Source organism: Pseudonaja textilis, chromosome 2 (genome assembly GCF_049901715.1).
Source record: "Pseudonaja textilis isolate UNSWEBS1 chromosome 2, rPseTex1.2, whole genome shotgun sequence".
NCBI classification, from domain to species: Eukaryota; Metazoa; Chordata; class Lepidosauria; order Squamata; family Elapidae; genus Pseudonaja; species Pseudonaja textilis.
The window spans coordinates 99,088,055-99,107,798 of record NC_141991.1 but is presented as its reverse complement, the minus strand read 5'-3'; the positions used below and the strand labels follow the sequence as shown (position 1 = coordinate 99,107,798).

At 39.1% G+C, this 19,744-nt stretch overlaps 1 protein-coding gene across 2 annotated transcripts in view; it reads right to left on the bottom strand.

Annotated features, from left to right (window-relative positions):
- Positions 1-19,447, bottom strand: part of ELAC2 (elaC ribonuclease Z 2) — a 31,100-nt gene extending 11,653 nt beyond the window's left edge. Inside the window, exons 1-14 of one of the 2 annotated variants that reach the window (XM_087924703.1) lie at positions 19,149-19,447; positions 14,977-15,027; positions 11,881-11,951; positions 10,058-10,122; positions 9,109-9,166; positions 8,712-8,780; positions 6,894-7,016; positions 5,932-5,990; positions 5,028-5,086; positions 4,876-4,948; positions 3,901-4,013; positions 2,560-2,658; positions 1,562-1,703; positions 1,368-1,453 (exon numbers count right to left, since the gene is read on the bottom strand). In XM_087924703.1, coding sequence (XP_087780829.1) covers positions 1,368-1,453; positions 1,562-1,703; positions 2,560-2,658; positions 3,901-4,013; positions 4,876-4,948; positions 5,028-5,086; positions 5,932-5,990; positions 6,894-7,016; positions 8,712-8,780; positions 9,109-9,166; positions 10,058-10,122; positions 11,881-11,951; positions 14,977-15,027; positions 19,149-19,390 — 1,310 coding nt within the window. In that variant the 5' untranslated portion in view covers positions 19,391-19,447. The remainder of the gene's footprint in view (positions 1-1,367; positions 1,454-1,561; positions 1,704-2,559; positions 2,659-3,900; positions 4,014-4,875; positions 4,949-5,027; positions 5,087-5,931; positions 5,991-6,893; positions 7,017-8,711; positions 8,781-9,108; positions 9,167-10,057; positions 10,123-11,880; positions 11,952-14,976; positions 15,028-19,148) is intronic. The other variant, XM_026696206.2, reaches the window with a different exon arrangement.
- Between the last annotated feature and the right edge of the window lie 297 nt (positions 19,448-19,744).

Sequence of the window (19,744 nt, the reverse complement as noted above, 5' to 3'; positions counted from 1 at the left end):
ATGAGAAGCTATTAACAAGCATTTTATTTTCTAAGAGCAAGGGTTATTTTATTATTTTAACCATTCTGATGCTTTTATCACAAAGAAAAATCTACCAACTTTGAGAAACATTTACTCAAGAATGGCCAACCTACAGACTGCAGAAAAATGCATACATTTTTGCTCTACCAGTTCTTAGCACATCACTGACCAAATATTCCTGAGGTCAACTGGCCAGCCTATCTATTTTCTTGTCTATCTGTCTAACTATCTATATGGCCACACAATTCAAACAATATGATCTCTAAATAAAGGCCATAGATCTCAGCTACAAAAAAAGAGCATTGCCCCTCATTAATACAAGATACTATAGGTTAAAAGGAAACAACTATTAGAAATGCAGTTGTGTTTTTAAATTGTTTGCCCACACATGCTCATACTTCCAAGTTCTATGTAGCCTTCTAGACCCAGAAACCACTGTTCCCCACTCCCACTAAAAAGCAACTCAGAGACTAAGTTAACAGGTACTACTATAAGCAGAAAATATGTTTGACGATTTCCATCTAAACCTATTTAGTAAATGGCTTTTCTCTTCTCTGTTTATCATTTATATCAAACTTAACAGCAAGATTACAACATGATTATCAATATCTGATTTTTCTTTTTGATTGACAAGTAAGAAAGAGCAATCTTGGATTTTCTGGAATTCTTTTTTATGTGATAAATTTCTGAGCGTATTTTCTTATGTATCGTACTTCAATTGTTTAATAATAATAGTGATTTATTAAACCTGTATGTCACCTGACCCTCAACAACTCTGGGTGGCTCCTTCTAACATGGAAAATGCATTTGCCACTTATATAATGGTAAGATAAATTTGATACATGCATTTTTGCACCATTATACGATTATTACAAATGACATAACAGCGTTCAAAGCATCCCATTCCAACTGCACCCCATATTAGACATGAAATACGACATCCTGTATGGATTGCTTTGAGCATTCTGGAAATGATTCCGAACAATTGCCTCTACAGCCAGCTGCTTATGCTCAGAATGGGACACCTAATTCAGAAGATGGCATCTGAAGTTCAAATATTTTACTTCAAAATATATTACGTATCCTTATGCATTTTATTTTACTTAGTAAGCACAATTTAAAACAAGCACTACTCTGACATATTCTCCAAGGTTATGGGGCAAAACGTGGAGATTAAAATACATTGATGTTTTGCCAAAAGATATTTCATTTTGTTAATATTAAAATAATGTCCAGTTGATCAGGAAAAAGATAGAAAGATAACAAAAATGCTCGGGGTCAAGGAGGTTAAGTCTTTGGCCAAGACTGAATTCATGCTATGAAGGCAAACTGAAATGGCTACCAACTTCTGCCATTCTCTTTTGGGTCTCAGCTGGTATTTGAGGAGGCATTCTCCTTGAGTCACAGGCACACTGAACTCAGCCTCTTCTTCCTGATGGGTAGACAGAAAAACATAAAAGCATACTACCAAGTCGGCTGAAACAGAAACGTACCCTTCTAGCTGTTCCATAACTAATATTTACTATTGTTATCTTCTTACCTTGCTTGGGTGGTGGTTTTTAAGCAATGGAAAGATCTTTGGATGTATGTAATTGAGCTGACTCTGAATTCTGTAGCTGTGAAGATGATGTATTGACTTGCAATTTTCGTTGAGTATCAGGTGTTGAGTATTTTCACCAAAGCTGGAGGGTAAGAAAAAAATCAGGCGTATTTTAAAACTTGATATTCTAAACAGGGTAAGGAAATTCTATTTTACATTGGGTTTCACCATCATTGTCTGTCCAAGCAAAATAGAAGCTATTTTACAGCCGAATGCCTTGGCTCTTGTCTGTTCTTCTTGGTGCTTCTCATGATAGCTTTAGTTCAATCAGAGGTCAGGTATGTTATGAGGGCAATCTGGCTGCAATGTCTATCACCCCACTAATGGTCAAACAGTTATATTGCCCGCACCCCCCTTCTGGAATTCTCATCTGTATTTTTCACCTGAAACTATGTATATAAATGCAATATGCCTATCGCTCATAACATGAAGACGGGACTTTCACACCTTGTATGTCAACTTCCCATATAAGGAAGGTTTTAAAAATAGAACACAAGGTGTACTACCACAGGTGTTTATCACATTGATAGAACAGTATGAGTAAAAAAAAGCAACTAAGAAAAAGCATAAGATGTCCTCATCTGAGAAACACCCAGCAGCTTTTATCATGCTTTCCAATCACAGATTTGCCTGTCAAATACATTAAAACAAATAAACCCAAATGCTGACATATTGTCATGACAGTGAATAAGTCAGAAACTCGATTCTCTTCTTTTAGATACAGATTTTACTTTTTCTGGACTCTGTTTATATTTGTAATATTGTTCAATGTTACAAGTTAAGTATTATTGCAAATGTGTGGGAAGCACTTCAAAAATTGTGTAGGTGCCAAGTATTAAACAATGCTAATCATCATTCTAATGGTAAACAATTGGTGAGGATGAGTTAAATTACCATCATTATGTCAAAGTAAAGCAACATTAGCGCTAGACACAAACCTTTCTAACCACTGCTTATACCGACTATCTTTCAGAACAGAGTCTGGAGTGATATGAACAATTAAAGCCACAGAATTTTCTGGATTGTCTTGTTGATACCTGAAACAAAAGATCTGATATAAAAGCAGAAATTCTCAAGATGGCAGATTATGCTTCTAAAATACTATATAGTGTAACCACGTATCAGGATAGTTCGTATCCTAGTATCTACAGGATCCAAGCACAAAGGCCTGGGCGTATAGATTCCACAGGTGACCAGAATTTAGCAAAAGATGCAGCCTTATATCTTAACATGCCAGTCTAATTCTGATAGAGGAGAGTTCAACATTGGACCTAGTGAATCAAAAATTCAGTTATGGCCTTAAATTACTGAATAATATAAATAAAACTATTAAATGTAGATAGGTTTTGTGGCTGCAAAAATACAAGCTCATATTTGTACTAGAAACATACTCTTTTTAAATACTCTACTGACTTTCAAACTACCAATACTCCTCAACCTAAGACCACAATTGAACCTCAAATTTCTATTACAGAGACAGTTCTTAAGTGAGTTTTGCCCTGTTATATAAGCTTTCTTGCCATAAGTCACTTTTTTCAGTCCATTGTAACTTCAAATGGTCACTAAATGAATGGGTGTCAGTTGAGGACTATCTCTATTTATATACGCACTGAAGGAATCAATCCTATATGCAGTACATTTACTAATACTTTGCCACATCTTATTGACTTAGTATAAAAATGAGTGGTTGACATGGATTGACAAGGATAAAAACAGACTCATATTTCCAAAAGATATGGTGACAAATAAAGACATGGCAAGAAAGCTGTTGCCCAGTGATTCCTTAATACAAAATATGAAAATGAATAACAGATAATCAGAGTTGGAAGGGACCTTGTATGTTATCTAGCCCAACCGCCCACCCAAGCAGGAGACCCTACACCATTTCTGACAGATGGCAGTCCAATCTCTTCTTGAAAGTCTCAAGTGATGGTGCTCCCACAACTTCCGAGGGCAAGCTGTTCCATGGGTTGATTGTTCTCACTGTCAGAAAGTTTCCTCCTTATTTCCAGGTTAAATCTCTCCTTGTTATCCATTATTCATTGTCCGGCCTACAGGAGCTTTACAAAATAGCTTGACCCCTTCCTCCTTGTGGCAGCCCCTCAAATATTGGAAGACTGCTATCATGTCACCCCTGGTCCTTCTCTTCATTAGAGAAGGTCCTGGTCCTTCTCTTCACTAGCCATGCCCAGTTCCTGTAACCGTTCTTCATGTTTTAGTCTTCAGTCCCCTAATCATCCTGGTTGCTGAAAAGCAACTGAGCTTTTCCTTAATCATACCTTAGCAGTGTACTGTTTTCACAGACGGCATCTATAAAACCTTCATGAGGGCACTCCAGTACAATGAACACTACACTTGGCTCTGGAGGCGTACAAAGTTCTTCAGCCAAGATCTGCAATAAGATACCCAAGTCAATACACACCACCACTACACATGTTTTATTAAAATCTCCCACAGCCCAGATTTCAACAGGGAGGGAAACATTACTGGGAAACATTTCCCATAATGACCAAGAAGCAGGGATCACAGCGCAGATTTACAGATTTACAGATAATCAGAGTTGGAAGGGACCTTGTAGGTCATCTAGTCCAACCCCCTGCCCAAACGGGAGACCCTACACCATTTCTGACAAATGGCAGTCCAATCTCTTCTTGAAAGTCTCAAGTGATTGTGCTCCCACAACTTCCGAGGGCAAGCTGTTCCACTGGTTGATTGTTCTCACTGTCAGAAAGTTTCTCCTTATTTCCAGGTTAAATCTCTCCTTGTTCAGTTTCCATCCATTATTCCTTGTCTGGCCTATAGGCATTTTAGAAAATAGCTTGACCCCCCTCCTCTCTGTGGCAGCCCCTCAAATATTGGAAGACTGCTATCATGTCTCCCCTGGTCCTTCTCTTTACTAGACTAGCCAAGCCCAGGCAGGAAAAGCTTTGCTGTTATTATTGTTGTTTGTCAAACTGTTCCATCACGTTATATGAACTTTTGAGCTCAGAAAGCTGTTCACCTCAACCACTAATGATGAACAGGTCCAACTTAACAGTTTCCCTTTGAATAAGTGAGAAATGTCATGTGCTTTTTTACATTACATAAATCAATAGTTTTGTGGACTCAATTCATTTAAATATTCCCACTGACTGAAGCAAAGGCCAAACAAAAATGTTAGGTTATAATCTCTCTGCCCTAAACAATAAACTAAAAAACTCCCAACCCATGGAATAAAAGGGTCCTTTTATTTAGGACCCTTCAGAAAGTTTTACCTCTTTTCCTTCAAACACAATATTCTCTCCATTCTTCACAGCTGTTATTATGGGCGCAATTGCTGCGTTGCCACTAAAAAAAAAAAAGTTAACCAGTCTCTGAAGATTGATGACATTACACATACAAACATTCAAAGGAATTCCATACTTACATAGGCAAGCCAAGTTCCTTTGCTTTTGAAACTAAGAAGGTTCCTTTCTTTGGATGGACCTACAAATAAATATTAGTTATTTCACCATGTATTCCTAGCAGTGTGTTCAGTCATCTCAAATGATAACATTGACATTATATCATAAAATGCATCTACTTACATCCCAACACTAACATTAGAAATACTAAGAGAGGACAAACAAAAAGGAATGAAATATCTTATTAGGAATGGAGAATACATTTGGCAAACTAAGTAATGTACTCATTTTTTTTCTTTTTATGACTCTTTAATTCCTGAGCATTTACTAGCCAGATGCCCTTCCTGGCACCTACACGAAGTTCACAGCAGATAATTTCTCTTTGCGCCCTGATAGAGAAACATCTGCCGCTGCCTAAGATCAAACTGTCAACCTTCCAAGTGGGAGGCGAGCATGGGCTACTGTGCCACTCTAAGCATTACTTCTCAGCCTTTGGGCTAAGGTCAAGTATACGCAATGCACACAAAAATAATGAATCATCTCATGAGGAAGGCAGGTCTAAGATAATCAAAAGCTGCAATTATAAACACAAATATTAGGGAGAAGTCTATAAATCTATGATATGCAATATGCACTTTTAACTCCTACCATTTCCTAACAGCTCTCTGACAATTTATTTCCACAATCTATATGAGAAACATCCAAGCATATGCAACCCAGTGAAATCCTAAAAATGCATACTTAGGAGGATTGGAATCTTAGCATTTATTTCACTCAGCTTTCCTAATAAGAAAAGCATTTGGATCATATTTATTTCATATCAAATGTTCCCCTAGCTCAAAATTATAGCATCACACTGAATCTTTATACCATGACAGGATCCCCAATAATGACTGAGGTATCCTCAATGTGGAGAAAAGCTCTTACCTTACAAACATATGCAACAACAAGAGATGGATCCCTTTCAAGTATCTGTCTCCTGCTGCCTTAAAAAAAAAAACCCACAACAGACAGATAAATCCTGTGTTTCAAAACCAAAATACACCTAAAATTTAAGATGTTTTTTTTACCAAAACCAACAAGATAACACAACATCTCTCTAGAGCCATCTTACACATTTGAGCAGACATAGCAACTATATTTACAGACTTAATAATTTTATTTCACCCCTGAGAAAATCTAAGGTTCCTGAATTTCTATCCTATTTTTTTCAGTTGGGGGTGTAATAATGCAGTGGGGGAATAATACTGTCACCCCAGAACAATACCATATGCCAGAAGAGTAGAGACACCCTCAATAGTATTTAAGTATTTTGTGTAAACCAGCTTGGGCATTATAGACCCCAAAACATCAAGATAAATATTAACAGTAGAGGACAGTAGAACCTCAGGTCACAACTGTAATTGGTTCTGTAACTTCAGTCATAACCCGATTTGATCATGACTGGAAGCGAGACTGACTGAGCATATGGCTACAAAAAAAAATTGGCGCAGAAGGGGAAATCGGCATGGAAAAAGAATCGGCCACAGCCGATCGCTACCTGATTTTTGAAACATGACCCGATTCAAAAATGTTGTGGATTTTTTGGTCGGAACCCGATTTGGTCATGGTCAGAAGCATTTATGACCAGAGGTTCTACTGTATATTAAGTTAATGCGACAAAACATTAGTGAAAACTTAATATTTTAAAAATATTAAGACATTGTTAAGGCATACATTCCTAAATTTATCCAGTTTCTGTGGTAGTTTCTTTTGTGAAATATGGACATATTTTTAAACTTCATGCTGCAACTTAAATTATAATTGCTTATCTAGAAAATTCCCCCTCCCCAACCATGAAAACTTCCTGGTGGGTCCCATTTCATTGACAAAGGGTGAGGCTTCCTCACCTGTTCTATCAGGTGATTTATTCATATCAGAGGGAGATTCTGGCCTTGAGATATGTTTTTGATCATCCTCGTCTATTAGCGATTTAGAGTCTGGATGTATCCTTTGCTCACAGTCAGCTTTTGCTTGTTTCACATAAATGGTGGAAAGAGGAAAGGGACAAGGATAAGGTTAAAATATGTACATCTCTTTGTTTTGCAGACACTGATTACATTCATATATTGTACAGAACCGCATTTCGCTGATTTGGCCACAATTGCTTCTATTGACATAGCATTGTCCAAAAATGAGTCAAAAACATACAAACTGTTTTTATGGCTTTGTATGAAATAAGAAAATAAAACCTCAAACTTAACTATTTTCATAGTCTGTTAAGAACATTTTCACACATAATTCTCAGTAAGCATGTTAGTAGCTACTGGAGAATATTATAAACAAACCTCATTATTGTCATTCATATATCGATAATTGGAAAATACCAGGGTTTTCATTTATCCCGCCCATCACCCACTAATATGTGATTATAAAAAAAGTGGAAGTAATCACAGTGTAGGGCAGAAACTCCATCTGACACACAGTACTGGACTCAGGAAAGCTAATATACTATCTGTAAGCTTTGAATTCAGTTAATGAAGTATTTATCCTGATATTCAACTGAACCCTGGCAAAAGTAAGTGGCTTCGCATACTGGGACCTTCTGAATCCATAGTTACCATCTTTGGTGCTGGATGTGGTTGAACTATCCCAAACTGATCTGGTGCACAAATCGGGAGTTATTCTGAACTCACAATTCTTGCTTCAAAAAGCAGGTAGTTGTTGTAGCCGGGAGGGCCTTTGCACATTTTCATGTTGTGTGCCAGTTGCCTCCCTTCCTGACCCCTATGACTCTAACTTCAGTCATTCATATCCTAGGCACCTCCCAAATGGATTACTGTTAACACTACTCTTGAAGACCATCCAGTAGCTTCAGCTGGTACAAAATGCTGTGGTTCAGGTAGTTACGTGTGCTTCAAGAACTGTTTTGTTTTACTCCTCTGCTTGAAAGCAACACTGGTTGCCACGATCCTTCTGAGTCCAATTCAAGGTGCCAGTTATGATTTTAAAGCCCTACATGGCATGGGACCAGATTATCTGAGGGACCACTTCTCCCCAATTTCATGTGCCTATCCCATCAGGTCTGGCAAAAGGGAAATGCTACAGGACCCGTTGGCCAGGAGCTTCATTTGGCAGGACCCAGAAAGACAGCTTTTTCTGCCATGGCACCCATCCCCTGGAATAACGTTCCCTTGAGGTGAGATTTGCCCCATCCCTGCTGGCCTTCTAAAAGGCACTTAAAACTTGGACGTGCCATTGGGCTTGGGGATCCCATGGAAGTGTGCAGCCCCTTACATTGCTACAATGTGTATAGGTTTAGACTGCACTATCCTCTTTTTATTATCGTGGTTTTTTAAACGGTAATGTTTAAGCATTTTAGTTGATTTAATTGTGTATGCTGCCCAGAGTCACATGCAAGTGAGATGAGCAGCTGCATAAGTTCAATCAATCAATATGATTTTAGTGTATACTGTACTCCAGTATAAAAGCCACCAAACACCAGAAAAAGAAAGTTGTAAGACAATGGAACAAAGTTATGGTACAGCAAAATTTTCTACAACTAGGGCAGGCTCTCTATCTCATAATCAAGCACAGGTTCCTTTATTGCTACCTCTCAACTGTTTAGAATCAGAAGTGATAGAATTGTTATGATGTTTAGATCTCTATAGCACAGAATTTACTATGTTCTACCCACTCCCTATTTAAAATTAGGATACCTTACTCACCTACCAGAGGAACCTGTTGTACTACCATTGTTTCATCCTCATATTCTGGAGCCAAAAAAGACTGCACAACTAGTAACAACATAGACAGAAAATGAATGTTAAGTTATTAGAGTTACTGCTTTCGATAAAATTGTACAAGAGATCTAAACATAATTATGTCAAACACAGTTTAAAATTCTTATGCTTCAAGCTTTAAGATGGCTTTGCTAGATGCATTTTAAAGAAAAGATGTAGCTAGTAACCTTAAAAACTGATAGCACAGCATGGAATCAAGAAAAACAAGCAAAGATGTACAGAAATTCTCTTTTCTTGATCAGTCTGCCATACAGCCATGATGCAAAACAATACACCACCAGCAACTGCGAATTTGAAATACAGTTTGAAAGATAGCACTTACCTATCTCCATTCCTTTCATTGAACCAGCAAACACTTTGATTGCTTCTAAATATTTTTGCTGAAATATACACAATAAGAACAACAACTATTATTTCCTAGAAACTTAGTAACACTGATTACTCTCACATGTTATGCACTTCACCTAATAGAATAAAACACTTTTTACATTTTACTATACTTTTACGCATTCAAAATATGTCATACATGTAACCTCATTATTATCCTTTCAACAATTCGGGAATGTATTATGGCACATGAGGATGGGGTACAGAGAAGAAAAAAAGTTTGTCTAACTCTAAAGCAATTCATTTAATTCACTGCAGCTGAGACTCAAACCTAGGAATTCCCAATCCTTAACTTCACTATTACACTACCTCAGCTCAGAACAATGAATCTTATTTTGCCCCCTAAAATACCAATATGCAAAAGCAGCCTTGGAAAGTAATAAAAAGTATCTTAAAAGAGGAATACTCATCACAGTTTAAGCGATAATTTTAAGGACGAAAATAATGTTTCTGAAATAAGAATACGTATTATGTCCCCAAATCTGCATTTCTCTAGAAATTTATATACCACAGAATGCTAATTCTAATTCCTAAATAAAGAATAATGAGACTATTCTGCAGGATAGATTGTAATGTACTGTTTTGTATAGACTTCAGATTTTATGCGAGAGGACTATCTCTCTACTCTTAATTGAAGTATTTCATTAGAATTCTGTAGAAACTTGAAAAAATGTGAATGTCTTAAGAATCCTGTCAATTTTAAAAAGTCAACTTGTTAAGCAGATGCGTATTTTACCAATTCATGTAAGATCATACCACTTATTCTGAAAAAAATGTTGCTGCAGGCACTGTCCTATTACATACTTAATTCTTAATGCTGTTATTCTTAAAAGATAACTGAGTCGGTAATCACTGCAAAAAAAAAAGAATACAATACAACTCACCAGTTGTGGTGGTCCAGAAAGAATGCATTTAGGAACTCTTGTTTCCTTTAAGGTAAGAATCATTCCTGAATGAAAGGATAAAGAGTGTGAATGTTATAATTCTCTTTAGATAAAATTGCAGAAAACTTTTGAAAAAAAAAGATTAGCGCTATAGCAACAGAGAAAGAAAAAATTATGGTTGACATTATCATTTAGTGGCCACAATCCTTGCAGTTACAATTGCCATCATTAACTGAATTCCGTCATTGTTAGATGAGACAACTTCCTGCTGGCTTCACACAGTCAAGGCCAGTGGAGAAGTCAACAGGAAGTTTCAAATCCCAGGCCTACAGGGTGGTAAGTGGCTGCTGCCAGGTGGGAGAGGGAGCAAGGAGAAGCCCAGAGGAGGATGCACAAAGAAGAAGGTGAGAAGGAGTAGGAAAGGCACTGTTGTTTGGAAAGGATCAAGGAGGATGTACGAGGTACATTGATCAGGGAAGAGTGTGCAGAGTTGCCTAAGAAGCTGGTAGAAGGTGCCTGGGCAGAAGAGACTTACCCCAGTGACTTGAAACCTTTCCTGATGTCTTCCCATTGACTTTCTGGAAGATACCAGGGAAGGTTGAAAATGGCAATAACATGATCACAAGGTGCTTGGCAACTGGTTGTAAGTGCGACTGGATTGCCAAGCACCTAGATCATGATCATGTGATCTTTGGGATGCTGGGAGAGTTGCAATTTCAAAGACTAGTCTAACCACCATTGGCTCAGTACCATCATAACTTTGAATGGTCACTGACCAAATGGTTGTAGGTCGAGAACTACCTGTAGTTTACTGTAGTTTATATTGATAAACTGAACATATAGTTCATAGATATAAATATCTGTTATATTTAAACCCCTGGAGCTTAGATTGATTCCAACTTTACTGGCCTTCAGGAAGGTTCTATATCCTCTTTTTAACAAGAGCAAAAAATTACCCATTTTTAACCATTTAACTCTGTAATAACTCTGTAAATCGCTTACAGAGGGCCATAAAGCACTGTGAAGCGGTATATAAGTCTAAGGGCTACTGCAATTTTCCGCAAAAAGTCCATTTTCAATCTTTTATGACAGTATTTATCATTTTACGCCTGTTCAAACAAGCCCGTTCTTTATTTTTTCCATGTAAGAATCTTCTGGTAGGCATTTCTTTGGATAAAATTAACTTGATGTTGAAGTACTGTTGAATAACTTGATCTCTTTGTCATCCTCGTGACAGAGAAACAGTTTTCATCTTTATATATTGCTTCTGTGCATTCTATTCATTTCTGTATCTACATCTTCTTTTTCCCATTCCATAGATTATATTAAAACATTAGCAGCTCTTTACTTAATGCCTTCCCCAGGTTGTTCCAAAATTACTGTCTCTCATGAATTTCTTCCTCCTTGTTCCAGCTATGCCACATCTGGGTCTATTCATTTCTCTGGTTACTGTTTTCATCATATTTTTTGGGATTTCCATTTTTTCCTCAATATGTTTAACTTCTCCAATTATTTGTGCTGCAGATTCTTCCAGTTTTCTCTTCCACATTTGCAAATCTTTTAGCCAAGTTTTTCTTATCAAATTAAGTCACTGCAGTTGTCACTGATTTTAGAATATTCTTTCCCAATTCCTCAAATATATTTTGTAACATCCCTGGTGTAATCCCCTTTCCTGGTAGTTGCTGTGTTAGTAATCCTCTCCCTTCTTTCACTCATTCCTAATAACAGCATTTTTAAAAATATATATAATCTGAAAAGGAAAAGCAGCAGGCAAAGATGCAGCACATTTTGGAATATAGAATATATTTATCTACTGAACTCACCAGACAAACCACCAACATTTGCCCAATTCATTCTAGTGAGGAAGATATTGTCTAAATGAGCCACTTTTAGCCTGCAATAAAGACAAACTTTTAATGGAATTAAGTAAAATAATATTTTACGTGCTTCTGTCATCATCACATCCAGTATCATCCTCAATGCCTCATTCACTGACTAATTCATTCATTCCATTTGTAAGTCTCTCCAATGGTCCAAGCAACTTTAGGTGACACGTTAAACAATAAAACAAACCAAATTCAGTAATAAATAACCACAAAACTCTGTGTTACTATTTTAGGAAATGAAAGATCAAAGAACAAATTTCAAAATCAGCACAGGATTTATTTATTTTTATTTTAGTTATTTGCTTCATTTAAATGCCACCCATCTCAGAGAAACATGACACTGAGTGGTGTACAATAAAGCCATAAAACCATAAATACAAACTACTCTAAAATTATTGTTACATTTCATATTGTTTATGAAAAAAATTGCTCCCCATACCATGAAGAGCTTCAAAGGTTAAAAAAAGCACCTTGAATTGAACCTGAAAGAAAACTAGTAGTTAATCAAGCTTGCGGAACAGAGGTGCAGGTGTGCCATTTTAGGGGCAATAAATCTGCCCACACCACACATTTTGCACCAGCTCAACTTTCCTGATACTTTTCAAGGGTAGACCCAGGTACAGTGCCCAGGGAGGAGACCAAGACATGAGCCATTATGAGCAGAGCTTCTAGGAATGAAAACCACCAAGGCACAATTAAAAATTGTGCAAAAGTTCTCCAAGGCCACATGCTCTTTAAGCAGGAGTCGCAAGTCCAAGCAGACTCTCAAGTGATATACCAGGTCTGACTAGGATACAGAAATCCCATTCATACGAAAGATGGTTTAGACCCAGAATGAGAAGGCTTCCAAACCCGAAGCCTCTCAGTCTTACCAGGGTTCAGGTCAATCTCATTCTTCACCATCTATATCCCTACAGCCTCCAGGAACAAAGATAGGACATCAGTAGCATGCTTGATTTGCCAGGGGTAGATATATAATAATCATCAACGTAGTGATGGTATTTCACTCCATGGCAATGGATCAGCTTATCCAGCAGCTTCATGTAGATAGGAATAGGAATAGAAACAGCACCAAACTCTGTCCCAAAAGTAGGGGACAAAGGCAAGATTCTTCCCTCACAATCACCACTAATTGGTATCAACTCAGGAGAAAAGAGAGGAACCAGCATAATACTGTCTGTCCCTCCCCAATCCCTGGAGCTGGCCCAGAATGATACCATGATCCAAAAGCTGAATCCTGACTGAAAGGAATCAATATAACCCATAGAGGATCATCTGAAGCTACCGCACAACTATCATCTCCACAACCATTCCCAAAAGATTTTAAATACTGGATGAAAATTGTGTTGCAGTATTTTACAGGTCTCGTAGAGATAGTCTTTGCTTAACAACCCTAACTGGTACCAGAATTTCTGCTGAGAAGCAAAGTGGTCATAAGGTGAAATTTCTTGTGACTACACCACTTAGCAATGGCAGTTCCACTATTCTAGTTGTGGTCATTAGGGGAGGATTGTACTGTCATTAGTTGAGGACCTTGTGCTTCTCCTGCCCTGCTGCACTTGCCTCTGCTTCAATTCCTCCCACCTCCTGTCTCTCCCCATCTCTGCCCTCTTGGCCACCCTGTACTCCACCGCCTCATAAAGGGTCAGCAGGTGCCTCAGTTTGAAGCACCTTGTCAGCAAGAGAGGAAGAGGACACAAATGTTAGCTGGGGCAACCGGGGTAGGCAACAGCAGTACGGTGGGAGTTAAAGTGCATGCTGCAGTCATAAATTCAGTCAGGCTGCCAAGTGCCTGAATACTGATCATGTGACAGAGGGGGCACTGTAACAGCTATAGCTCTGAAGCCAATCAGAATAACAGAGTTGGAAGGGAACTTTGAGGTCTTGTAGTCCAACCCCCTGCTCAGGAAGGAAACCCTATATCATTTCAGACAAATGGTTATTCAATCTCTTCTTTATCACCTCCAGTGTTGGAGCACCTACAATTTCTGAAGGCACGTTGTTCCACTGATTAATTGTTCTGTCAGGAAATGTCTCCTTAGTTTTAGGTTGTTCTCCCCTTGGTTAATTTCCATCCAGTCATAACTACCATTTGTTCAGCACTGTGTTAACTTTGAACAGTTGCTGAATGAGGGATCATTACAGAGGGACTACTTGTACTAGAAAAAATGTTACAAGTTCATGTAAGAATTCCAGCCTTACAATTTTTAAGTGGCGATTCTCATTCTTTTTTATAAGTTTATGAATCCTTACTGTACTGCTGAGGCACAGTACTAGGTCATGGCTGTGGGCTCAAAGTTTATTTGTAAATTAAGCATATAGCAGTTTTTTAAATGTTCCCTGCCTATCAATGGCTACTGTAAAGGGTAAAATGTCTGATGCATAATTATAAATAATGAACTTCGTATATCTCTTTTCTCCCTGCCAATAAAAGTTAGTGCTATATGCTTTCTGAATTAAAGCATCAACTGGGGGTACTTTTCCGTTCTTCCACACACTGAAACTGGCCAGCACAGCTTCTTTCTTCTCAGAACACTGACTATAATTCACAACAGCTTTACTGGGATTTAATAACAGAAGCTGTAGGTGGTACCTGCAACCATATAACACTTCAAGGTGGAATTCCTATTTTCTCTCCTATTTTGATCCCAGTTAATCACCACACCTTTGAGGCACTCCACTTTGTTGCCCCTGATTCTCTTTCCCACCACACTGCCTCTATTATTCACATCAAGAAATAATTTCAAGATAGAAATAGCAATAGCACTTAGACTTATATACCACTTTGTAGTGCTTTATAGCCCTTTCTAAGTGGTTTACAAAGTCAGCATACTGCCCCCAATAATCTGGGTCCTCGTTTTGCTGAACTTGGAAGGATGAAAGGCTGTGTCAACCTTGAGCATGATGAGCCAAATTGCAGACAGCCGACAGTCAGCAGAAGCAGCCTACAGTATTGCATTCTAACCACTGTACCACCTCGGCTCTTGATATTTAACACGCATCAATATTTTACTGTATTTTTGGTTCACTTACTTGTGCTCCTGCATAAGGCGCTGTATTCCTTCTCCACAATTAAAAAGATATCTGAAAGGGAAAAATAATTAGAATCATGATAATCCTATCTCTAATAGCACAATGAGAGCTTCTGAAACACTAAAACACAGCTGGCACAGGTTTAACAAAAATGGAAAGGGGTTGCTTTATTTTATAAATCCATAGAAAATTATTTTGTACCATTTTAGGACTAGGATAAATTTCTCCCTGTATTAGGGACATACTCAGGATTGTTAAATGTTGGGAAGTCTGAAACATATACCAACTTCTACTGTTTCTGAACAGAGTAAATGATTAAAAATATTAAAAGGAAAGTGTAAGATAGTTATGCTTGATTTTTCTCTGCAACATTCACCTTCTTAGAAGGACTCTGTCTAGTAATCATGGGATTATGGTTCAAATGAACAAAGACTTAATTAGAAGTGACACTAAATACATAGTGGTGAAAAGATACTTAAAACGTAAATCTCTTATCTTGAATTCTTCAAAACATATTGCGAAAAAAGAAGTAAGCACTGGCACTTTTGTTAAAGTTGGCCAGTCCTGGAAACAGATAAAGAGGAGAGTAAACAAGGAAGAATAATTAGGAGCTGATCCTTCCCATTGTCCTCTTTACCAGTTCAGGAACCAAAGCAAGGAATACTGCCTAGAGAGAAAACATCAATGTATGACTTCTTTGGGTATTTTCTTCTATCTTTAAGCATCACTGATATAAACCTAGTTACCAAAAAAGCAGCCATTTCATCTTCTCTGAATAAACAGACAGTGAGAACTGGAGCAAACTAGTCCAGTCATCATCACATCATTTAAAGGAAAGATGAGCAAGCACTTATGTTTATCCTTCAAAAAAATCAGCCAACCTATACTCACACTCTTTGGGTGGCTAAAATCTAATCCTCCAACCACATCATCCAAGCTTTTATGCCTAAGTGAAATCTTGGCCAGAAGATGCTTCCAAACAACTTCAGGATTGTTTTGAGAACACAAATTGGGACATCTTTTACCACCCTGACCTAGAGGTTCACACTGCAACTGTTCTGTGCTATATCAAACACTGCACAGATACTATCACTGTGGATAAACGTATTAGGATCTATCCCAATCAGAAACCCTGGATGACCAAGCGCCTCTTGCATGACAGGACCAAGGCCTTTAGGTCCGGTGATGGGGCAAGATACAGTGCTGCCAGAGCTAATCTGAAGAAAGGTATTCAGAAGGCCAAGACTGATTATAAGAGGAAGATTGAGGATAATTTTTATAGCAACAACATGAGGCAGGTGTGGCGAGGGATTCAACAAATTACAAACCATCAACCGACCAATGTCATCCCTGCTGAGGGGGATGCTTCATTGGCAGAGGAACTGAATCATTTCTTTGCTCGCTTTGAAGTGGAGACATCAGAGACAGATAAAATACAACTACCAGCCAATTGTAGCCCCCACCTCATTGTGGAGGAATAGGAGGTGAGGAGCATTCTGAGGGCTGTGGACCCTAGAAAGGCTGCCAGTCCTGATGGTATCTCTGGCCGAGTGCTTAAAGACTGTGCTGATCAGTTGGCTGAAGTCTTTACCAGGATCTGCAATCGGTCTTTCTCCCAGTCCACTATTCCATCTTGTTTGAAGGCTTCCACCATTGTTCCGCTGCCAAAGAAGTTCCCTATCAATAACTTCAAAAATTACAGACCAATGGCACTCACTCCTATCATCATGAAGTGCTTTGCGAAATTGGTCTGCCGGCACATCATTTCTGGTCTTCCGCATACATTTGATAAACACCAGTTTGCATACAGAAAAAATAGATCTACAGAGGATGCTATAGCCATCATTTTTCACATTGCTCTGACTCATCTAGAACAGCGGGAGAGCTATGTGAGGATGCTTTTTGTGGATTTTAGTTCTGCGTTTAACACAATTCTTCCACATAGTCTAGTGTCTAAACTTCTGGACCTTGGGCTTTCTAATTCAATCTGCCTTTGGACTATGGATTTCCTGTTTGGCCACTCACAGAGGGTCAGATTAGGTAATCATACCTCTTCAGCCCTTATCCTTAACACTGGTACACCACAGGGTTGCGTGTTGAGTCCCTTACTCTATACTCTTTATGTGCATGACTGCATTCCCACTCACGTTAGTAATACTATTGCTAAATTTGCAGATGATACAACAGTGGTGGGACTTATCTCGGGAGTGGGGGATGAGTCTGCCTACTAAGATGAGGTGGACCAGTTGCTTTCATGGTGTGGAGACAACAACTTGGTCCTCAACACCAATAAGACCAAGGAGCTTAAAGTTGATTATAGAAGGAAAAGACCAGACATCCAGCCCTTGCTTAACATTGGAGACCGAGTGGAGCAAGTGGCCAGTTTTAAGTTTCTGGGTGCTACCCTAAAAGAGGACCTGACCTGGGGTGCCCACATTGCAGCCCTGGTCAAAAGGGCCCAGCAGAGATTATACTACCTGAGGCTTCTCAGAAAACAACTGAATGAGAAACTGCTGGTGACCTTTTACCGCTGCACCATAGAGAGCATTTTAACATACTGCACCTCTGTATGGTTTGCCAATTGCACAGTGGCAGATAGGAAAGCACTCCAGAGGGTTAATGTCATTGCCCAGAAGATCATTGGTTGCCCTCTCCCCTCTTTGGAAGAGCTTTATAGCTCCCGCTGCCTTAAGAAAGTTCAAAACATTCTCAAAGATCCATCTCATCCTGGGAACCCCTTTTTTGAACTATTACCACCTGGCAGATGGTACAGAATAATAAAAACAAGGACAAATAGTCTGAAAAACAGCTTCTATCCCAGGACAATAGCTCTTTTGAATTCTGCTGTATAGTGCAGTGTTGGTGTGGTGTTGGGGGTTTCCGGTTCAATGTGTGAAGAGTGAAGGATGTGTGTTTGTGTTTATTTTCATGGTCATGGTCATGATGTGCAATGAAGATGGTATTTGAGTTCATTGTACGAGGTGCAATGACAATAAAGTAAAGTAAGTAAAGAGAGGACCAAAATCCACAGTATCTTACTTTTTAGTTCAGGAACATTACTATTATATCAAACTGGCTCTATCATGAACAAAAAAATAAGAGCAAGTAAGAGGAAACCCAACAGCTTCTTTAACAGCTTTAATTCTCTTTCACTAGAAAATATACTAAGTGCCTGAGTGTTAGTATTGCTTAGAAAGAGTGCCAAGTAAGATGAAATGTCTTTTCTCTATGTACACTCACTTTTGGGGCGGCTATCTAAGAAAAAAAAAGAAAATATGATTGCTCTTTACTAATTGAGGGTCTCTTTTTCCCCAACAAGCTGCTTTTCCTTCAACATAAAGCAGGAGACCTTGAATGCAGGTCCCTGTTAGCCTTGAAAGCCAGCTGGGTGATCTTGTGCCAGTCATTCCCTCAGTCCAACTCACCTCACAGGATGGTTGTTGTGAGGAAAATAGAAAAGCAAAGGTGTGTTGGATATATTCACAACCTTGAGCTTTTTGCAAACATAATAAAGGTGGGATACCAATAAATACATAAAATAATAATGGCATTATGGAGAACCATAAGCTTTTCAAAGATATATTTAATGTCAGCTATGAGTTTTCTCCCGTACAATGCTAGTCTCACACACATGCATAAGAATACACTTCCTATGTATAATTAGATAATTAGTTCTTCAGATTCTTACACCATCATTAACAGAATGGAGGCCAATGCACTGCAGGTAGTCCTCGACTTACGACCACAATTGAGCCCAATATTTTTGTTGTTGAGACATTTGTTAAATGTATTTTGCCTCATTTTACGATCCTTTTTGCCATTAAGCGAATCATTGCAGCTGATGAGTTACTAACCTTTGTCAAGTCACAAAAAGTGATCACATGAGTCTTGGACACTGCAATGGTCATGAATATGAACCAGTTGCCAAGCGTCTGAATTTTGATCACATTTATCGTGGGGATGCTGCAAACGTCGCAACTCTGAGAAACGGTCATGAAGTCACTTTTTGCAGTGCCGCTGTAACTTTGAACGGTCCCTAAACAAACCGTTGTAAGTCGAGGACTAGCTGTGCAGAAGTGAACAGAAAGGAAGAAATTTCGGCTAGTGCAACGCCCCTTGCGCGTGTCCCATGGGACTCGGGAAAGAAGGGCAAGCATCGGGCGGAGACTAACCGGTTGTACTCAGAGAAGACGTAGACCGCCGCTCCCATGTCTCGCGATCCTCCCGCCACCACCTGCACGTAAACGGTGTTGGGGCCCTTGCAGTCGATGGCCCCGTGGCGTTTCTCCCGCGTGCGAAGGTGCCGCAGCGGGTCCTTCGGGGGACGCTGAAGACGGGCTCCCCCTCCAGACATGGCTCTGGCCGTCACTCCCAGCAGATGCTTCCACATGTAGGTGAGAGAAGGGCGCCGCATCCACCCCGGGGATCGGCACGCGCTTGCTCGCCAATCTCCCCCACGTGACCGAGGTCGGGACCAATCCTATGTTAGAACGAAGCGTTCTCCTCCCCACCCCCACTCCCCCGGCCGCCAATCACAGGACAGAAACTGATCATAGAGGCTTTGGAGTTGAGTTGAGTGTTCCGGTTTCGTTTCTGTTTCCAGTATGTGTTTGCGTACGACCATAGAGACGACAAAGCGTTTCAGAGCGGCGGTTCGTTTTTGTTGCGTCTCTCTAGAAAATGCGCAGCGTGGGGATTAAGATAGGGTGATATCTGGGTTGCAAAACCGAATTAACTAAATTGGGGAGGAGAAAACTGACTTGTCCTC